This window comes from Trametes versicolor (genome assembly GCF_000271585.1).
Source record: "Trametes versicolor FP-101664 SS1 unplaced genomic scaffold TRAVEscaffold_1, whole genome shotgun sequence".
NCBI classification, from domain to species: domain Eukaryota; kingdom Fungi; phylum Basidiomycota; class Agaricomycetes; order Polyporales; family Polyporaceae; genus Trametes; species Trametes versicolor.
The window spans coordinates 1475870-1492835 of record NW_007360321.1 but is presented as its reverse complement, the minus strand read 5'-3'; the positions used below and the strand labels follow the sequence as shown (position 1 = coordinate 1492835).

General features: G+C 57.9%; 7 protein-coding genes across 7 annotated transcripts; 2 read left to right on the top strand and 5 right to left on the bottom strand.

Moving 5' to 3' along the window:
• Window positions 1–146: 146 nt before the first annotated feature.
• TRAVEDRAFT_138685 (uncharacterized protein) lies at window positions 147–1323 on the bottom strand. Its single transcript, XM_008034557.1, has 3 exons — window positions 841–1323; window positions 290–782; window positions 147–229 (listed from the first exon to the last, which is right to left on the bottom strand). The coding sequence occupies exons 1-3, from the start codon at window positions 1279–1281 to the stop codon at window positions 153–155; spliced, it is 1011 nt and encodes a 336-aa protein (XP_008032748.1). The 5' UTR covers window positions 1282–1323; the 3' UTR covers window positions 147–152.
• Window positions 1324–2729: 1406 nt separating this feature from the next.
• Window positions 2730–3035, bottom strand: TRAVEDRAFT_41591 (uncharacterized protein; the record flags this gene model as incomplete). The annotated part of the gene is made up of 1 exon (XM_008033934.1): window positions 2730–3035. The coding sequence occupies one exon, from the start codon at window positions 3033–3035 to the stop codon at window positions 2730–2732; it is 306 nt and encodes a 101-aa protein (XP_008032125.1).
• Window positions 3036–3170: 135 nt separating this feature from the next.
• Window positions 3171–5654, bottom strand: TRAVEDRAFT_68036 (uncharacterized protein; the record flags this gene model as incomplete). Its single annotated transcript, XM_008034556.1, has 8 exons — window positions 5418–5654; window positions 5111–5356; window positions 4909–5051; window positions 4836–4853; window positions 4015–4777; window positions 3935–3956; window positions 3529–3880; window positions 3171–3471 (listed from the first exon to the last, which is right to left on the bottom strand). The coding sequence occupies exons 1-8, from the start codon at window positions 5610–5612 to the stop codon at window positions 3171–3173; spliced, it is 2040 nt and encodes a 679-aa protein (XP_008032747.1). The 5' UTR covers window positions 5613–5654.
• Window positions 5655–6485: 831 nt separating this feature from the next.
• TRAVEDRAFT_32982 (DUF803-domain-containing protein) lies at window positions 6486–9031 on the top strand (the record flags this gene model as incomplete). Its single annotated transcript, XM_008033761.1, has 11 exons — window positions 6486–6529; window positions 6588–6714; window positions 6780–6866; window positions 6926–7216; window positions 7277–7366; window positions 7416–7467; window positions 7516–7563; window positions 7667–7699; window positions 7756–7784; window positions 7838–7963; window positions 8033–9031. 11 exons carry the CDS (start codon window positions 6486–6488, stop codon window positions 9029–9031), a joined length of 1926 nt encoding a protein of 641 aa, XP_008031952.1.
• A 428-nt stretch (window positions 9032–9459) lies between these two features.
• TRAVEDRAFT_109093 (S-adenosyl-L-methionine-dependent methyltransferase) lies at window positions 9460–14080 on the bottom strand (the record flags this gene model as incomplete). Its single annotated transcript, XM_008034555.1, has 16 exons — window positions 9460–9582; window positions 9647–9739; window positions 9796–9965; window positions 10039–10118; window positions 10157–10375; window positions 10436–10702; window positions 10757–10990; window positions 11039–11221; window positions 11267–11673; window positions 11728–12082; window positions 12139–12360; window positions 12412–12524; window positions 12586–13053; window positions 13105–13333; window positions 13388–13782; window positions 13919–14080. The coding sequence occupies 16 exons, from the start codon at window positions 14078–14080 to the stop codon at window positions 9460–9462; spliced, it is 3720 nt and encodes a 1239-aa protein (XP_008032746.1).
• Window positions 14081–14689: 609 nt separating this feature from the next.
• TRAVEDRAFT_158141 (uncharacterized protein) lies at window positions 14690–15565 on the bottom strand (the record flags this gene model as incomplete). Its single annotated transcript, XM_008034554.1, has 2 exons — window positions 14690–15426; window positions 15486–15565. The coding sequence occupies 2 exons, from the start codon at window positions 15563–15565 to the stop codon at window positions 14754–14756; spliced, it is 753 nt and encodes a 250-aa protein (XP_008032745.1). The 3' UTR covers window positions 14690–14753.
• A 506-nt stretch (window positions 15566–16071) lies between these two features.
• On the top strand, window positions 16072–16923 carry TRAVEDRAFT_61880 (uncharacterized protein; the record flags this gene model as incomplete). The annotated part of the gene is made up of 3 exons (XM_008034262.1): window positions 16072–16111; window positions 16166–16425; window positions 16479–16923. The coding sequence occupies 3 exons, from the start codon at window positions 16072–16074 to the stop codon at window positions 16854–16856; spliced, it is 678 nt and encodes a 225-aa protein (XP_008032453.1). The 3' UTR covers window positions 16857–16923.
• Window positions 16924–16966: the final 43 nt, after the last annotated feature.

Sequence of the window (16966 nt, the reverse complement as noted above, 5' to 3'; positions counted from 1 at the left end):
TCGCCGCGTGCCTCCAGAGTACAGGCCGGCCCAAGTCTCTCGCTCTATCTCCGCACGACCATGTGAGTCCAGTATTAATTACAGGCACTCGAGCAGCAACCACTGCGATGATGCATAATATTAGGGTATAGATATAGTATGAACAACTGACATCATAGCGAGGTCTCGATGGTGCAGCTGTCCTCCTTTTGGCACACTGCCGTACGCCCCAAGTTCTTCGCGATAGGACCTGCCAAGAGCTCGATCGTCGGTACCTCGTCCGGAATACCCATAACAGCAAAGTACTCACCAGTTGGGCCACTCACAAACTTACACTCATCCACAACATCAGGGATGTCGATGCAGTACTGCCCGTGCTCCAGGATCTTATACTGCTCGTCCCCCCACGCCCCCGCAAAGTTCAGCCAGCTAGCGCCCTCCGCCGGCTCCTCCTGCCCACCAACATCTGCACCCCCTGCCACGCTGAACGTGCTTGTCGCGCTGTCGAACCAGAACCCGCGGAAGTTCAGCGTCGGGTCCCAAAGCGGCCCCGCATCTGTCTGGTCGCACAGCAGGTTGAGCGGGAGGTCGTGACAGTGCTGCCCCGGAGTTGCGTAGTTCGCGTGCGTGCCGCCCGCGATGTACGTCGTCGGCCGCCCGTTCGTCTTCTCCGTCACATCGAACGTGTATGCGGACCCGCCAGAGTGCGCGGAGAGGTACAGCGTCGTCGGCGCGCCATTCACGAAGCGCACCATGCTGTGCTCCCAGTCGCCGACGTGGTCGCCGAACTCGATGTCGAGCACCTGTTGAATACGGTGCTCAGCGTTACATCCGGGTCGATTCGCGAACAACCGGACTAACCTTTCCACCATGGTCGAACGAGTAGAAATAGAAGAAGAACGCGTCGAGTATGCCCCCGTCCTTCTCCACAAGCACGATCGTCGCGGGCGCCGCGCTCTTCGCGCTCGCGTCCGGCGTGCCCACCGCCGAGGTGACCCACGCCGGCTGCTTCGTCACATCGTCCTTCGACGTTAGGAACACGTCGCTCCCGAGGCCGCCGACGGTCTCCAGGGTCACCCCCTGCGCGACCGCCGAAAAGTCCGCCTCAGGCACCATGTGCGTGAGATGCTCCGCGACGTCGGCCGGCCACCACTGCTCCTGCGACCACAGGTGCGAGACGGGCGCGTTCTGCAGCACGAACGACGGGACCGGGTCGCGCTTGGCCAGCCGCGCCGTCGGGGTGGCGGCGGCGGTCAGCGCGCAGAGGAGCGCGGGGAGGGCGGTGAGTGTGCGTCCAACCATGCTTGCTACAGCGCGCGATGCCGACAGGGAGGGGTAAGTGGGATGCGACCGAGCTCGCGTCTCGTCGGTTCCCCTTGCTGCTTTATATTCTCGCGCGTGTCACCAACCCATACGACTGCCCCGCGTATTATTTGCATATGACAGGCCTTCTAAGTAGAAACGAGCAACGTGTTGAACGTTTCCGCGGATGAGGCAGCGATCGCATCTTGTCGTTGTGATGGCGGACCAGACAGCATTGCAGCACTCCTCGGGGTTGTCGGTGCTAGTGCGCCCCGCGCGAGCTCAAGTGAGCAAGTCAGCCTACCGCGTTCGTCACGCGTCTGGGGGGACCATATGCACCAGCGTCCTTCTCCCATCGCGGCTCGCCAAGAGATGGCTTGTGGCTCACACGCCGCCGGGCGAACGTTTGTTATGAAGGCACAGGTGCGTTGCGCTGCGCCGCTTTTTACTGACCAGACGGTATTCTGGATAGCGCGACGGACCCGGCGGAAGTCCTGGTCGTAAGGCCCGCGAAGGCGCATCACAGCCTATCAAAGAGACGAAGTGTCGGTCCATGTGGTGACGCGTGCTCGTGCGCGCCGCCCTGACAGAAGGTGCGTCCCGCCGTCGCACCGCCGACGACCGTGCATAGGAACTCAAAGACGAAGGGTTCGACCGGTCGCGCGTTGCTCTATGCCGATGTGAGAGACGAGCGGTTGCTGGCTGGAGCAGCTGAACGAAGACTGGCACGGCGATAGGACCTGATAATTCCTCGTGCTTCAGCAATTTCAGTTCGTTGCTCACTTGGAGATATGATGGAATGAACGCTGACCTCTTATAATTAGATCCAGAATCACATGCAATGCGGCGATATCGCTGTGGTTTCTGCTGGTCAGAGGTTGTACTGTTCGACACAGACACTCTTGACAGGAGCCTGATCCATCGAGTATTTCGAGATTCGCCCAACTGGAGGTCATAGGCTTTAGATCATGCTCGCCCGTCGGCCCGCTGGTATGAAACGTATATAGGCCAGTGGGAACCGAGTCTTAAAGAATCGCCAATGAGTCCTTGAACTCATGCACGTCATACATCTCCGCCGCGTGTGCGTAGACGGATTTGTCGCTCTTCGCCCGCCGGTCAGAAACGGGGTTTCCCCCAGCATATATTTGTCGTCGGAGGCTTCCATCCAGGAGCGGTGTCCCAGAGTTCGTAACGCCGTTGACGGGATGATCAGTGGCATGTACGACAGGATACCTCTGACGTGAACTTATCACACATGTTCCACCCGGTCTTCTAGCAAACTGTTCAAGCACATAGATTGATATAGTCCGTTGTCCTTGCCAGCATCGCCATGAGCGATGTGGACGACAGGGCAGCGGTGGTATAATAGCCCGCTGTGTACATACGTACACAGCGGTGAACGATGCGTCCTCTGACACCCGAGGACGCGGAACATACAGAAGGACCCCTTAAGAAAGAATCCGCGTCTTGAGCGCAACCTCGATCAAGAACGCATCTGCCCACGGCACACCCTTCGCGAGAAGGGCTTGCTCGAACTCGCCGTACGGCTCCGTCTCGAGCCGCGCTAGGGCGGCCATCGGCAGGTGGACGACGTCGATCCCCAGCGCGGCAAAGACGGGCGCATGCCGTGTCATCGACGGCCTCATCGCGGCGAGGAAGGCGTAGACGCTTTCTGGCACGGTCGGTGCCACTGCTCCCGCTGCTGCCTGGTCATGGAGTGGGGAGAGCCCGTCGCGGAGCACGAGCGCCTCCATGAACGTGAACCCCTGCTCTTGGAGCTTGGCGGGAGGGTCGTTATATTAGCATTATAAACAAGATATGCATTATGTCGGACCCAGCGACGCGATACTATGTTCCTTAGCGTTTCAACAAAGGTTGAACGTTGACCGTTAGGTGAGGTCAATGACATCCTCTTCATCGTACGCCACCTTCCTGCGCTTGCTCTGTGCGTGTGCCGAATCGTCTACGGGCGCGGGCCTGGAGCCAGACCCACTCGCGCGGGGTGCGTGTGCCGGCGCTTTCGCCATCGCATTCCCCGCGTCCCGCAGCTTCGTCCGCTGCGCTGGAATCCAGCCTTTGGTGGCATTCTTCAATTTCTTTGAACGTTTACCTGCGACCCAAGCCGCCAGGTTCGTCAGAAATTGCAGAGCTCCGGCGTTGGAGGGGTCCCGGTCCAGAGCCTGTTCCAAGCTTATGTTGATCGATGAGTGTTCCGCAATTTCCACCGCTGGGTTAAACTCATCTTACCAAGGCCTGACCTTCGCAAAGTCGAAGGCAGCGATAGCGCTGTAGATGTGGTCTTCACCGAGGATCTTTATCGACCGTTCGGCGTCGCAGGCCTTCACAGCACGAAGCCAAAGTGACAGGTCCTTCCACCGAATCGCGGCGAAACACACGCCTTTGACAACTGCAGCGCTGTCGGAGGGGGTAGCCCGCGCCAGTATCATACTCGCGAGCTCTGTTTCTTCCTCAGTGGGCTTCCGGGTCGTCGATTGCTGGATGGTTTCACATGCATCCGAGAGGCCCCCCGGGCCCGAGCCATACAGGATGTCGATATGCGCCCATGCGGGCCACATAATAAGCACTGTGCGCAAATATGCTGGAAGGGAGAGGATGAGTATACCCCGCGCGGTGACGCAGAAGACATTCTCACTTCGCTCGAGACTGCCGGCCATCTAGCAAGAGGACCCATGATAAGCCAAGGGCCGTAACACGAGTACACGCAGTACTCACGTTGCCCCTGAATCCCCCGTAGTCCTGCTCGTCGTACTCTCCTTTTATGACCTGCTTGATCAGGTCGTTTGGGATAGCCTCGGTCTTCAGGTCGTAGTCGAAATCCTGTCGAATGAGCTTCCCGTCCAAGTCGACGAGATGCTCGATTGTGAGTTCGGTTTCTTCGATTTTCTCCATAGTGACCTGTGAGTCGTCGCTTCGGGGTGGGGTTGCCATTTCATCGTAATCATCGCTATTTATTCCGCCACGGCGGGTAAGGTCATCGGCCGTGCCCGACGCGGTGCAGGTGAGGCTGGCGAGGCCGATACGGATCCCGTATTGTTTTCCGACGTCGTTCAGGATGGCCACCAGGTGCGCATCGACGCCTTTGAGTGTGCTGCCTCGGAGATCCGCCGGGGTGTATTTGTGGTTGAGCAGATATATGATTTCCAGCGGGGCGTATCTGTTGCTATCCCCCTGCTGCCACGCACTCAGGGCGGGTTGGAGGCGAGCAGCGAGAGTGTTCGGACGCAATGCCGGACGTAGGGCTTTGGTGGTATGGATGAGATTGAAGGAGAGTACGAGGCGGTATCCGCTGGTGATCTCTTTGACCTCATGTTCCACGTCCGTGTACCAGGCCAGAACGGAGGTGTCGGTCAAGCTGTGCGCGCTTGTGTCGTAGCATACCTGCATGACGCTATGCTTGATGTGCACTGCGCCGCCCGTGAACTCAGAAGGAAGAACAACCACGATGGTGGCGAACATGCCGTCCGCCTTCTCTGTACTGCGATAGGTGAGCACGTGCAATCTTAGAACACTGGATAAGCTTTAGATATACGTACTCGACATGAGGCAGGAAGCTGACAATTCGCACTCAGTTTCGTGCTAACAATGCGAGAGATACATAACACTCACTGTGAACCCGCCTCGTAGAGGAGCAGCTTATGAAGCTCGTATCGCGGTTTGCTGGCCTTGTGATTCACCCCAAGAGCCTCGCATACGTCGCGCACAGTCTCTTTCATGAATTTGGCCCACGGATTTTTGTTCCTAAAGTGCACCTGTAGCCACGGCGTCAATGTCAGCTACATGAAAAGCGGTAAGAGTCTAGAGATGTCACCTTCGACGCGTCGATCTCCCACGTGTCCCGAACAGACTTATCCACGATCGTTTTGTCTGCCTTGCCGAAGGGGGCTTTCTTGGCGAACGTCTTTATCGTGTCCGCTTCCCGTGTACTGAGCGGGAGGCCGAGAGTCCCCAGGCCGTCTATGCTTAATACTGGGTTGGGCGCAGTGGGATATCTTTTGTTGAACGAAAATTCGCCGACGAATTCGAGATCCCCCGTCATGACCTCGGCTAGTGCGCCCTAGGTGAGCCTGAGGATGAGTGACAGGCTCCGTGATAGTTCAGAAATGTATGACGTTCACCTTGATATCGACAATTGCACCCTCCACTCCGTCTTCCTCCTCTTCGTCGTCTTCCCTATCCCCTACCCCTTCATCACCATCCTTTTCCTCGTATTCTGTACGACCATCTCCGCTGTCTTCTGAATCATCAGAAGCCCTGTGCTGAATCACCGACACGTGTAAAGACTTCCGGGCAGTTTGCTTAGTTCGTGCCATCGATGGCTAACGCGCATGGGTGGGTGGTTAACTTCAGCTTCAGGATATATGCATGGACAGCAATCGCAGGTCGGCGCAGATGAGGAGGTAAGCTGGCTGAACAACGTTTTGGACGCGTCAACGACGTGTCAAAACAGGTCAAAACGCGTACAGCCGATTCCCGCAGCGCGCTTGAGCTTGAGCTCCCGAAAACGCCGGACACGGAACGCACAAATGTACGGTTTCTGTGTACCGTTCGTACGGGAGCTAGAATGCGGGGAGGTGGAAACCCTCAGATAGAGAAATACATACGTGTTGCTGGGTAACGAGGGTGTCAGGTTGTGATACCTATGAAAGCATGCCTGGGTGGCCTTGAGACGACTGTCCCTCCATGGCAGTTCTGGTCACATAGGAGACGAAACCGGCGGTGATGCGCATCCTCCTCGCCCTTGGCTCCTGGCACCAGCCAGTGTGTCTATGGCCGTGCTGGTGGAGAAGGTCCGGGAGGAGGCGCCTCAGCGGCAACGCGCGCGACGCGACGGGTTGAGTGTAATCCACGTGGCCATGACGTCGATGTGTATGCAGGGTCCGCGTCTGCAAGACGCGTTTACCGCCGAGCTCGTCGTCTTGCACGATGACCATGACGGGGCCAACATCGCTCTAGGTTTGCAACGACAGCCTGCCCTTTTACCCATCGCCGTGCCGCACACGCCCGTCTACCGTATCTTGACAGAATGAACGCTAAGTGGGCGGATGGTCACATGGGCTATTGCATCAGAGCTTCTGAGCCGGCAGTATTATCCTGCGCCCCGCTCTCTGCTCTACCACGACCGCCTCCTTCCCTTGCCGTCGGTCGTCGCGATCTGCGCATAGCTCACGGAGCGCATCCTTCAGATGTCGTCCAGCTCCGACTCGACCCAGCCTGCCCAGTATCGAGCGTGAGTAGTGCAAGTTGGTATGCAATGCAGATGAACATTATTTCTGACCCACGAATAGTGTTGGCGTCGTTCTGGCCATAGGCTCCGGGCTACTCATCGGCTCTTCATTTGTCTTCAAGAAGAAGGGTCTGCTGAGTGCACAGAAAGGCCATGTCGCGGGGGAAGGCGTGGGGTACCTGAAATCGGTGCGTACCTTCATCTTCATACTCGCAAGGGAGGCCCTTCTTACCGGCTATTGCACGTTGAACAGCCTATGTGGTGGACTGGCATGATCATTATGATCCTTGGGGAGCTCTGCAACTTCGGCGCGTACGCCTTTGTCGAGGCCATCATCGTTGTAAGTGCTCCACTTCACGCGCTTGTCCGGTCTACATGCATGCCGACCACGTTCTTCAGACTCCAATGGGCGCGCTCTCCGTCGTGATTTCTTCCATTCTATCACACTTCCTACTGAAGGAGAAGCTCTCCTTATTCGGCTGGATCTCGTCTGTCCAATGCCTTCTTGGGGCGTCGATCCTCGCTTTGAACGGCCCCGAAGAACAGAGCGTATCGACGATCGAAGGCTTCAAGCATCTCTTCCTTGCCCCCTGGTTCCTCGCCTACGGCAGCGTCGTACTCGTCGCAGCTGGGGTACTAGCTTTCTGGGCCGCACCGAAATGGGGGAAGCAGAGCATGTTGCCATATATTGTGAGAACTCCTCCTCGCTCTCTGCGCGTTTCACGCTCCCCTCTAACGCGTGGCATGTAGGGCGTATGCAGTCTCATTGGCGGGTTGAGTGTGAGCTGCACCCAAGGCCTAGGCGCATCTATCGTGACGTCCATTCGAGGCGATAACCAGGTCTGGCGTTCATCCGTTCCTGTGGACGTCGCGCTTATCTTTTTCTCAGTTTAAAAATTGGTTCATCTATTTCCTACTGGTCTTCGTGGTCATAACCCTTCGTAAGTGCTACAGCGCCTTGAAAACGGTCAAGGCTCACTCTCGCGCAGTAACGGAAATATACTATCTCAATATTGCCCTGGCAATGTTCAACACAGGTACGTCTTAAGTATTTTAGTTTATTCTGCTGCAACTCATTTCTCTGCCGTAGCGATGGGTAAGCTACATCAGCATTCTGAAATCAACGACAAGCTAACACAGTTCACACAGTTACCCCCACATACTACGTGACTTGTAAGTAGGCGTCCGTATATGTCGATTGCGTTCTAACAATGATGGCGTATCAACAGTCACTTTCTGCACGCTAGTGACATCTGTGGTAAGCACGCACATGGCTGCTCTCTGTCCATTAACTTACGCCGGCCTCCATAGATCCTCTACCAAGGCCTCAAGGCAAGCGCTTCGCAGATCATCACTGTCGTCCTTGCCTTCGCAGTCATTTGCACGGGAATAGTCATTCTGCAGATGACCAAGGTCGACCCGCGCACTCTGACCAACGTGCGTGCTCTTTTCCCATCTCCATCCCTGTTCCACAAATACTCACGCGGCGCCGCTCCGTGTCCTCAGGTCGACGAGAGGACGACGCTCCTTCTCGAAGCCGCTCGGCAAGAAGTCGACCCCATCGCGGCCCAAGCAGTGGACCTCGCCCCATCGGGCACGCTGCGCTCCCGTCGTTCCCGCCAACGCTCCCGCCGCACCCATTCACACGCAGGCACCGTCGAAGCAGGCACGGACGCAGACTCCGCCGCGGCACGCTCAACCGACGACCTCGAAGCAGGCCTCCGCCCAGACGAGGAGTCCGACCTCGATCAGGACTTCGCGGACGAGAAGCGCGCCATCGTCGCGCGGACGGAGGAGCCGGGCATCGACTCGCTGCGCATGACTGGCGGCGCCATCGGGACGATCATCCGCGCACGGCGGCGTGCGACTGCGCTGTCGGCCGCCAGCGCGACGCGTAGCCGGACCTCGCAGCTGAGCTCGGTCGCGGAGACCGGGAGCATGCACAGCGCCCGTGCCAGTGCCAGCACCCGGCGTGCCAGCCCTCGCGGGGACTCGCGCTCGCCCGCCCCAGGCACGCGCCCGAGCTGGTTCAAGGCGTTCATGGCGCGGAGGGCCGCGACCGCCGACTCAGACATTCACGCGCCCACGTCCAACGGTGCTGAGATGTCGGAGAAGGCGCAGGTGGCCGTCTCGACCGCTGAGGTGCCAGTGTCTGGCCTCCCACCTATCACCTCGGAAAGCCCGCTCAGCAGCCTGACGGACTCGGCGCAGCAGGCGCGGTTCTTGAGCAGCGCAGAGCTCGTCTCGTCGCCGCTGGTCACGCCGTCATCTGCGGAGGCGCCGCGATTGTCGACCGTGCGCTTCCAGCCCGACATGCGCTCGGCCGCGTCGGTGCCCGACGTTCGCCCGCACGCGCCTGGCCTTCCTCCTCCTCCGTCGAGGCCGTCTCTCACTGTCAGCGGCGACGATGCGGCCGCGCGCGCGCGGACCTTGCCTCTCGCGTTCACGCCGGCGGAGCGTGTCCGTGCAGATGACGTCCTGCGCGAGAAACCCGCCACGCCATAACACGGCCTACGCCCTCTACTGTTACGCCCTATTGACGACTTCTGACGCGGTTCCGCTGCTTCATTCTGGTGTATCTTTATTTCTAGCCTGGCTTATCTTAGTTTTGCATCCTAACGTGTTTTGTCTGAGCGGATGTTTTGTATACCTCGGCCCCATGCCGTCTGCGTGTTGTATTACCGATGTCGTAGGGAAGACATACAGCGTATTTGATCGTGTCTTTCTGCTTGAGTGGTAGCTGCAAGTTTCCCCGTCCGAATGCCCCTCGCCCGTGACATAGTATTTGCCAATGGAATGTCGCACTGATGAGACACGCCTTTCTATGCCCGGGTTAGGCTTACGGGCAGTGCGACCTGACTGACGTGCTCCAGGATGTCATACAGTGTACTGAGTCATGACATATTCCGTCCGTGCGAGTACTAGTGATACATTCAATCAATCCTAATCGCTTCTTGAAGATCTTGTATTCGTTTCTTCAACAACGCCTCACGTAGCTCGCGTGCGAGTGCAACTGAGACCGGCCACGGCACTGCATTGCCAATATGTCTCTGCAGCTGCAATATATGTGCCGTCAGTCATACGAGTGTTTCCAAACGATGCAGGGGGGGGGGAGCACACCGTCTTCACATTCCCATCCACCGCGTGGAAGACGAACCAATCCGGGAACCCCTGCGAACGGGCGAGTTCCCGCACCGTGAGGATGCGCTTGCTCTGCGTGCAACACTGCTCTGTCAGTCGTCGCTACAGGCCTGTTCCGATGCACGCACCGTCGGGTGGATCACGCGGCTCTGTTTCGCGGTGGGCGACACGTTCGTCACCGTGGTGTGGAACCACTTGTCCTCGTCGAGACGGCCGTACATGCCTGGCCGGAAGCCGTCGCGTGCCATCGCGGACGTCGGATGCGCGCTTTGCCACTCCCAAAGCCGCGCGTTCAGCTCTGGCGGGTTGGGTCAGTCACGGTAGACGGGGTCAGGGAGGGAGGGAGAGGGCGCTGTGCATCAGATGCTTACCGCGGTAGTCTGCGCCTGCGCGGAGGGGGATATTGACGACTCTGTTGAGATAGATGTCAGTCCGGGTGCATGCTGGAGTGCTCGAGAGTCTGACCGTTCCACGGTCGCTAGGGGCAACACTCGAGTGATATGTTGGAGGTCACGGGTGGGGCGGCTTCGACATCTGGCCTGGAAAGAATTCCGGGGTTTATCGAAACGGTATGAGAGCGAGCGTGACGGACATGGCCCAGTCAGGCCACACCCTCGAGGTTGTTGCTCCACATCGCATTCCAGGGTGAGGACACCCTCTCGTGTGTGTGACGTGCCTGAAGAGCGCATGATCTTATGTGGGTCCCTCCTACATGATGTCAGATGGTGTTAGTCGGTGATTCCTGACTCTCCTCGGGAGGTCACATACCAGTCAAACACAGGCAAGTCTTCAATGGCCTCCTTGGTCGAGACGAATTTGAATGGCGCCGTCCCATTAGCGGTCAGGATCGGCCGGATGGGGGGCAGATCGGGCGAGAACTTGATTTCCAGACCGTCTTGCAGAGGGAAGTCGTGAGTGGGCTGGGGAAGCTTGGGGAGGGGATAACCGATCTGCGCAGCGACCAGGAAGAAGCGCACTCGGGCCTGCGGGGTTCCATAATGACCAGCCTGTAGGAGGCCGAAGCGGACCTGGTATCTGTTCCATATGACCAGATGAGCATCCTGTGGAATATGTGCGTGAGGCACTCACCCCATAGCTAACAGTGAACGGGTCAGGAACTTCAGGCCGCCCATCTTGATGCCGCCCTCAACCCGGTACTTGCTCGCTTGTCTTGCGTGGAGGGTGGAGCTCAAGAAACCACGCACATTTTCGAAGAAGCAGTATTTTGGCCGCAGGAAGTCGACCCAGGACAGAAGGTTGAGTATCAAGTTGGTTTTCCGATCATTGGCCTTCTTGAACATGTTGAGTTGGGAATGGGGTTGACTATGAATGGTAATCAGTAATGAAGTACGTCAAGGAGCTTGGACTCACCAAGGGAAGCCTGCCACTATGCAGTCAATATCCCCAGGGCAGGGAGGCTTGCCAATTGGGGTGTTGTCATGAAGGTCCCTCACCATATCACTGCTGCTGAGGTTTCCAGCATGGTACTTGACAGCATACTGGAATACCAGGTTGGAACATTGGTTAAACACCACCGTCTCTGGTGAGTTTTTCCTATGATAGGGTGAGCCATAGATTAATTTCCACAAAAGCACATACCTTAATGTCAAGGCAGCACTGGGAGTGATCTCCACAGCATGTGTGAGTTTCATGCAGCCGAGTTCTTCCATCGCAAGTCCGAAGGCCCCCACCCCTCCGAAAGGGTCAAAAGTGCGCAGACAAACCTGGCCACCTGAGCTCAGCTCTGACAGAAGCTGAAACCTTTCGTTATGTTGCTCCAGACAGATATCACAAGCCAGAACATCTGTTCTGCGTAGTACTTCCCTCTGTGCCCAAGGGCTGCTCAAGGTAGGGAGCCGATAGTGGGCGTAGAAGTTGAAAGGCGAGATGTCGAACCAGGCCTCCAGGTCAAGCACGTCAGACCGGTGAACTACCACGCATGGCTTGAGAAGGGCCTTGGCATCCAGTTCTATGGTCTCTGTTGGTCCAGTCAGGAAGAGCTCCCGCTGCATGAATATCAATCAAAACGAGCACTTTATGTAGAACACAACTACACACACCTCGTGAACCATCTTGTTGGGGAAATAGCCGACGTCTGACCTGCGGCCCAGTCGAGCAACGCGGATCTTGGGGGAAGTCGAAGACCGAGCAGGCCGAGGCGGATGGATCTCCGCAATCCTACCGACACATGCTGGACCACCACCCGAGGCAGCATAGAGCGCGTAGTCATCCACATGATATACATGCCCACCGTAATGCAGGGCGCCGCCCTCCACGACGCAAGCGGACTCCTCCGTTTGTTGTTCTTGGAAGTGACATGTCGCACAGTTTTCTGGTGGATGGACGGTCTGCAGGAGTGCGATTGTCCTGTCGTCTATGTCCTGGAATGAACCATCTTCCTCATGGTAGGCAAAGCTATCATGCATGCAGCAAATGTTAGTCAGAAAGAGGCAAATACGAGAGCGACTCACCGGCAGAAGTATTCCAAAGCCCCGAAGTCTCTGTCAGCCGGAGGAGCACGATGGATCGTAGCTTTGCCGACGACGATCCTGGCATCGATATCGTCACATGTCGGCCACAAGAAGACCTCGTGCGGATCCGAGATCTCGTCCAAGTACGTTTTCGACGAATGTTCATACCACTGGACATGGAGCGTCCTCTTGTGCTGGTCGATGTAAATGATCTTCGCAAACCTGGGCGGAGAGCGTCAAGTGCAATAGTAAAAAACGATAACCACAGCCTACCAGAAGTAATCGGCAATGATTGCAGTCGCCGGAAGTTCAGTCAAGTCGTCGGGGAGATCGCGAGGTGGTCGTTTCCGATATGTGTTTGCTTGCACAACGACGCACTCGCCTATCTAAATCGCATAGATATATCAGCAGACGGGGGCTAGTATACGAGCTTGCATGCAACAAAACCTCGTAGGTGACGCCGTCCACTATGACAGCGCTCCAATACTTCTCGTGTAGTCGTCGATTGTGTGGAAAGTTGATCGTGGTGTTGTCGTCGATGCAGCGATTAGCGAGCTCCGTCAAGGCCAGTCGCATCTTGGCCTGCTGAAGCTTGAGGGCACGTTTGCTCGGATGTTTTGGTGGCGGGCCGACCACCTTCAGGTGCTCGTGAAAAAGTCCCAGGGCGAGGACGTCTATTAGGGCGGAAACATGCGTCGGGTTCTGCTTCTCCGGTCGCAGTACAAGGAGATCAAGGTTGCCTGTGAGGCTCGTCAGGTTGACATATTGTGGGGGCGGTACGCGTGGCCGTGGAACGGAAGTCGGGACGTGCGGGGTGGATTGGCGACGCAGAAGGTCGGCGATGAACTGAGCATCGAGAACGCGCCGCCTCACGTCCGGTTCACATCCGTCAATGACGGTCCGAACGAAGGGCATCTGTGAGGACAAAATAAGAACGAGAATACATTGACCAGAGGGTAGACACACCGTCTCTTGTATATCCTCTGAGAATATATATTCGCCGAGCATAGCGTCCCATTCCCCGTAGTTCGCCTCTGCAAACTCGTCGAGGGGCATCGCAGGAGACTGGATTGCGGTCGAGACGAGGATTTGCGCTATGCGATTGGGCCGGTAGAAACGCTGATGAATGCGCTGGTAGGAGTGGGCCGGCGCGCGCAACTCGAACCAGCTATATTGAGTTTCAATATAGAGCGGGCTGGTCAAGAAAGGGTAAGCCAAGACGATATAGAGCCTTCCTAAGACCACGTACTCGTCGACCTTCGTATAGTCGAGGTACCACCTGAATACAGCACTCGTCCTTATACGTTGTACTTGACGAGCCTGTTCACCGCCATCTCCGTCGTCCAGGCCATCTTCTTGGCCCTCATCTTCTTCATTCAGGAATATGGGCCTTACGTGGCCGGCGGCCTCGAAATGGCGTCCCGGCGTTGCGTTGTCGTCCAGTACGTCAAGTGTGATGTGCTCGAAACCCCGCGTCGGGTCAAACACTACGAAATCGGAAAGCGCGCGGATGGGTTTCTCTACGCTCGCGCCCGACTGCTCAACCGCGTCTTCACCGAAGACGACCGTGTTAACGTCCTCCTTGATATCTTCGGGCGTGGGCACGTACGCGCGCTCTGTACGGAAATGGTCTGATAAGACTGGCTCGTTCTACAAGGGATGGTGCTTACTCGGTCCTGGTAGAGTCTTGCGACGATCCTCAGGCTGTAGTGCCCTCAAACGCTTGGCCGCCTGTGCGAGGTATGTTTGCGACCCAGATGAGTAGTATATACCAGCTTACTGGTTCTGCGCTCCCCCGCGATCCACTCCTGGATGTCCCGCTTCTTCCGGAAGGACGACGCGGTGCGCCGTCCGGAGCCTGCGATGGTGCGAGTGTCGCGGACGTGCCTGCGGCGGCTTCGTCTGGGAAGCTAACGTCCCAGGCGCTGGGTCGTTTCGTCATGGATGCAGCGAGGCGCGAGCGCGACCTTTAAGTTCAAGTTCGTAGAAGAGAAACGAGCGAGATCAGCGCGGAAGTGCGACCAAAGTGCGGATCGTGTAGCTGAGGCGTAGGCAGGTGGTGGTCGCGGAAGGAGGTCGCGCGCAGACTGCGCGCAGGTGCGCCTCGCGCGGGTAGGCGTCTATCTAGGCTCGTAAACCAGCCTCACGTTCGGAGGCGGAAGATAATCACATTCATCCCTTCTCTCTTTCCTCGATCTCGGCCATATCACTAATGTCGATTGCACTCCCTAATTCTCCCCCAATCCAAGCCAACAGATGAAGCGGGTCAACCGAAACGATTGGAGACGTACACTCAGGGATCTACTGGTCCAGGCCGCGAAGATGTCTTCTCCACCGTTGTCGATGAACTCGTCGCTCTCTCGGGGCTCACTAGCGAACGTTTTAACTCGTCGTGTTCAAGGCAAACTCTTCCCCATTATCAGTCATGCAGGAGATATACGTCAGCTAATTACATACCGACCCTCTTGAAATCCCACTAGCTACACTCCGTACAAGCTCTTAGTCGACGTAATCAACCCTGGCCGCCATACTGTGACATCCTATGGCTTTAGGAATACCTTGCCTTTCAACCCCAAACCCGATATATGTGACCAAGGAGCGTCGGGCCCGGATCATCAGAGCCAGTCGAACGCCTCGATCTGCCTCACCCATCGACCACCATGCCAACTCTCTATCGTCTTCCAATCATCGCTCTCCTCCCCGAAAACCCTCTTCATCCCCAGGAGCCGCCCCGCTAACACTATGTCCGCAAAGGAGGCCCTCTCGCCCATGAAGAACCGCCGCTCCTCCCCGCTGCCGGCGTCGAGCCACCCCGCGATCTGCCCGAAGGCGTTATGCAGGTGCTTCCAGTGCGCCTCGCGGGCGGCGCTTCCGCGCGGCGACCACTCCTCGATAACCCCGCCGAAAGTGCGCTCCCGGGCCGCCTTGTAGTAGGCCTTGCTCGCGCCGTCGAGCCGCTCGAGCACCACCGGCTGGTACATGCGCAGGCCTATGACGCCGATCGCGGTATTGATGGCCCAGGTGGTCGCCTCCTGGAACGCCTCTGTTCCCTCCGGTATGACACGCGGGGTGTCGGGGTACGTCGCGTCGAGGTAGCGCGCAATGGCCGTGGACTCCCCGATAGCGGTCTTGGTCGAGGGGTCATAGATGATGGGCAGGGTGTACATCGGCGAGCCGTCAGGCCAGACGGCTGTGGGGCCGACGCCGAGCTCCTTTGCGGTGCGCTCGATGTCGGGGTACTCGACCCACACCGTCGTGTACGGGAGGCTCTTCAGGTTGAGCGTGAGCCTGTCGTGCGTGTAAGTTAACAGCTGCCGCATTATGTGGAGGCCCGAGCGGATGCGTACCTGGCCTTCATAGTGTTCCCGGACATTGCGGTGCCGGTAACATTGCCAGGTATATCGTAGAAGACGATTGGTTCTGCCATGGCTTTGTTCTTGCTAGTTGTTGTGTTCTGGAGCCTCCAACCCAGCTGGGACTATATAGGTACGAGAACTGTGCGAGGCTTAGTACTCGCGACGCCCTGGTGACCAAGCTATCCTGCAGTCTTGGTAAATGCGCAGGGATCAGGTGTCCTGATATCAATAAAGTGACTGCGATATCAGTAAGGACTTGGTGAGCATGGCAGGAGAGATCACCAATGTATCTCCACTGGCCCACGGTGAGACCGCGTCTGCGTGGACGCGATACGAGCGGGATCTGAGATCGACGCGGGTGCGGCAAACGCCGAGAACGCGCTCACGCTGAGACTGAGCCCGTTCGAGTTGCTGCGGCGCTCCGTCTCGTCTCGAGGGGCAACAACGCCCCAGCCTGCTTTCCCAGACACCCTGCTGCTTCCTCTCATACACCTGGCGACACCGCTGAACCGCGCCTCCGACCTTCTGTGCTTCGCCCACTCGCCGCTGAGACTAACCGAGGGTCGTGCGACGCAACATGCTCCTGTACCTACCACCCGAAACATTGCTGGATATCCGTGAGTACAACCGCGCGGCGTGCCGCTCGTGGAGTGTTTGACACCCCTAGACAGTGTCCTACCTCGACCTGCCCGACCTGACATGCCTGGCGCAAGCCTACCCTGAGCTCGCGCAGCTGGCTGAAGACCCATTGCTCCACCGCAAGAGACTGCTCGTCGTCGCGCCGTCTCGCGTTTCGCACTCCCTGTTCGGACAGAGTACTGCGGGAGTTCCACTGCGCCCCACCGTATCCGACCTGGTGCACCGAGGGATCCTGCGCGGAATGGGCATCGAGCGACGATGGAGAGCCGGGCTGTACTTCAGCTCCCCACACGTGCGTCCGCTATCCCTTGCCTCCCTCCTATTCTACTCACCCCGCCGCCCTAGATGGTCAAACAGTATGAGTGCTCGCTCCGCCTCCAGTGGACACACGCGCGCGACGTCCTCGCCCACTCGCTCCGCGCCCGCTCTCCCGCAGCACGCGAAACCTTCTACCACACCCGCGTCCTCCCCCGCGAAACCTCCGCCGCCCCCGTGTCCGCACGCCTCGTCTCGACCGTGCGCAGGTTGCGCTGGGCGCTGCAGCGCGACCGCCTCGCGCGCTTCGTGAAGGACCGCAGCGAGATGGTCGAGAAGGGCGGCGCGGTGGCGTGGCTGGAGAGCACGGGCCGCGCTGCGCTGTGGCGCGAGAACGAGCGCGTGCGGCTGGCGGTGTGTCCGGGCATCAAGGGGATCGTGAAGTTCTACGAGCAGCTGGCGATTTGAGCGCGGTGCGTAGCTGGTGCGTCGTACGAATTTTTGGGCTTCCGGTTTTTGTCCTCGCGGGCTTAACCTCTCCCGAATTGTATACCAGCTGGCGGAATGGACCCTGCCAG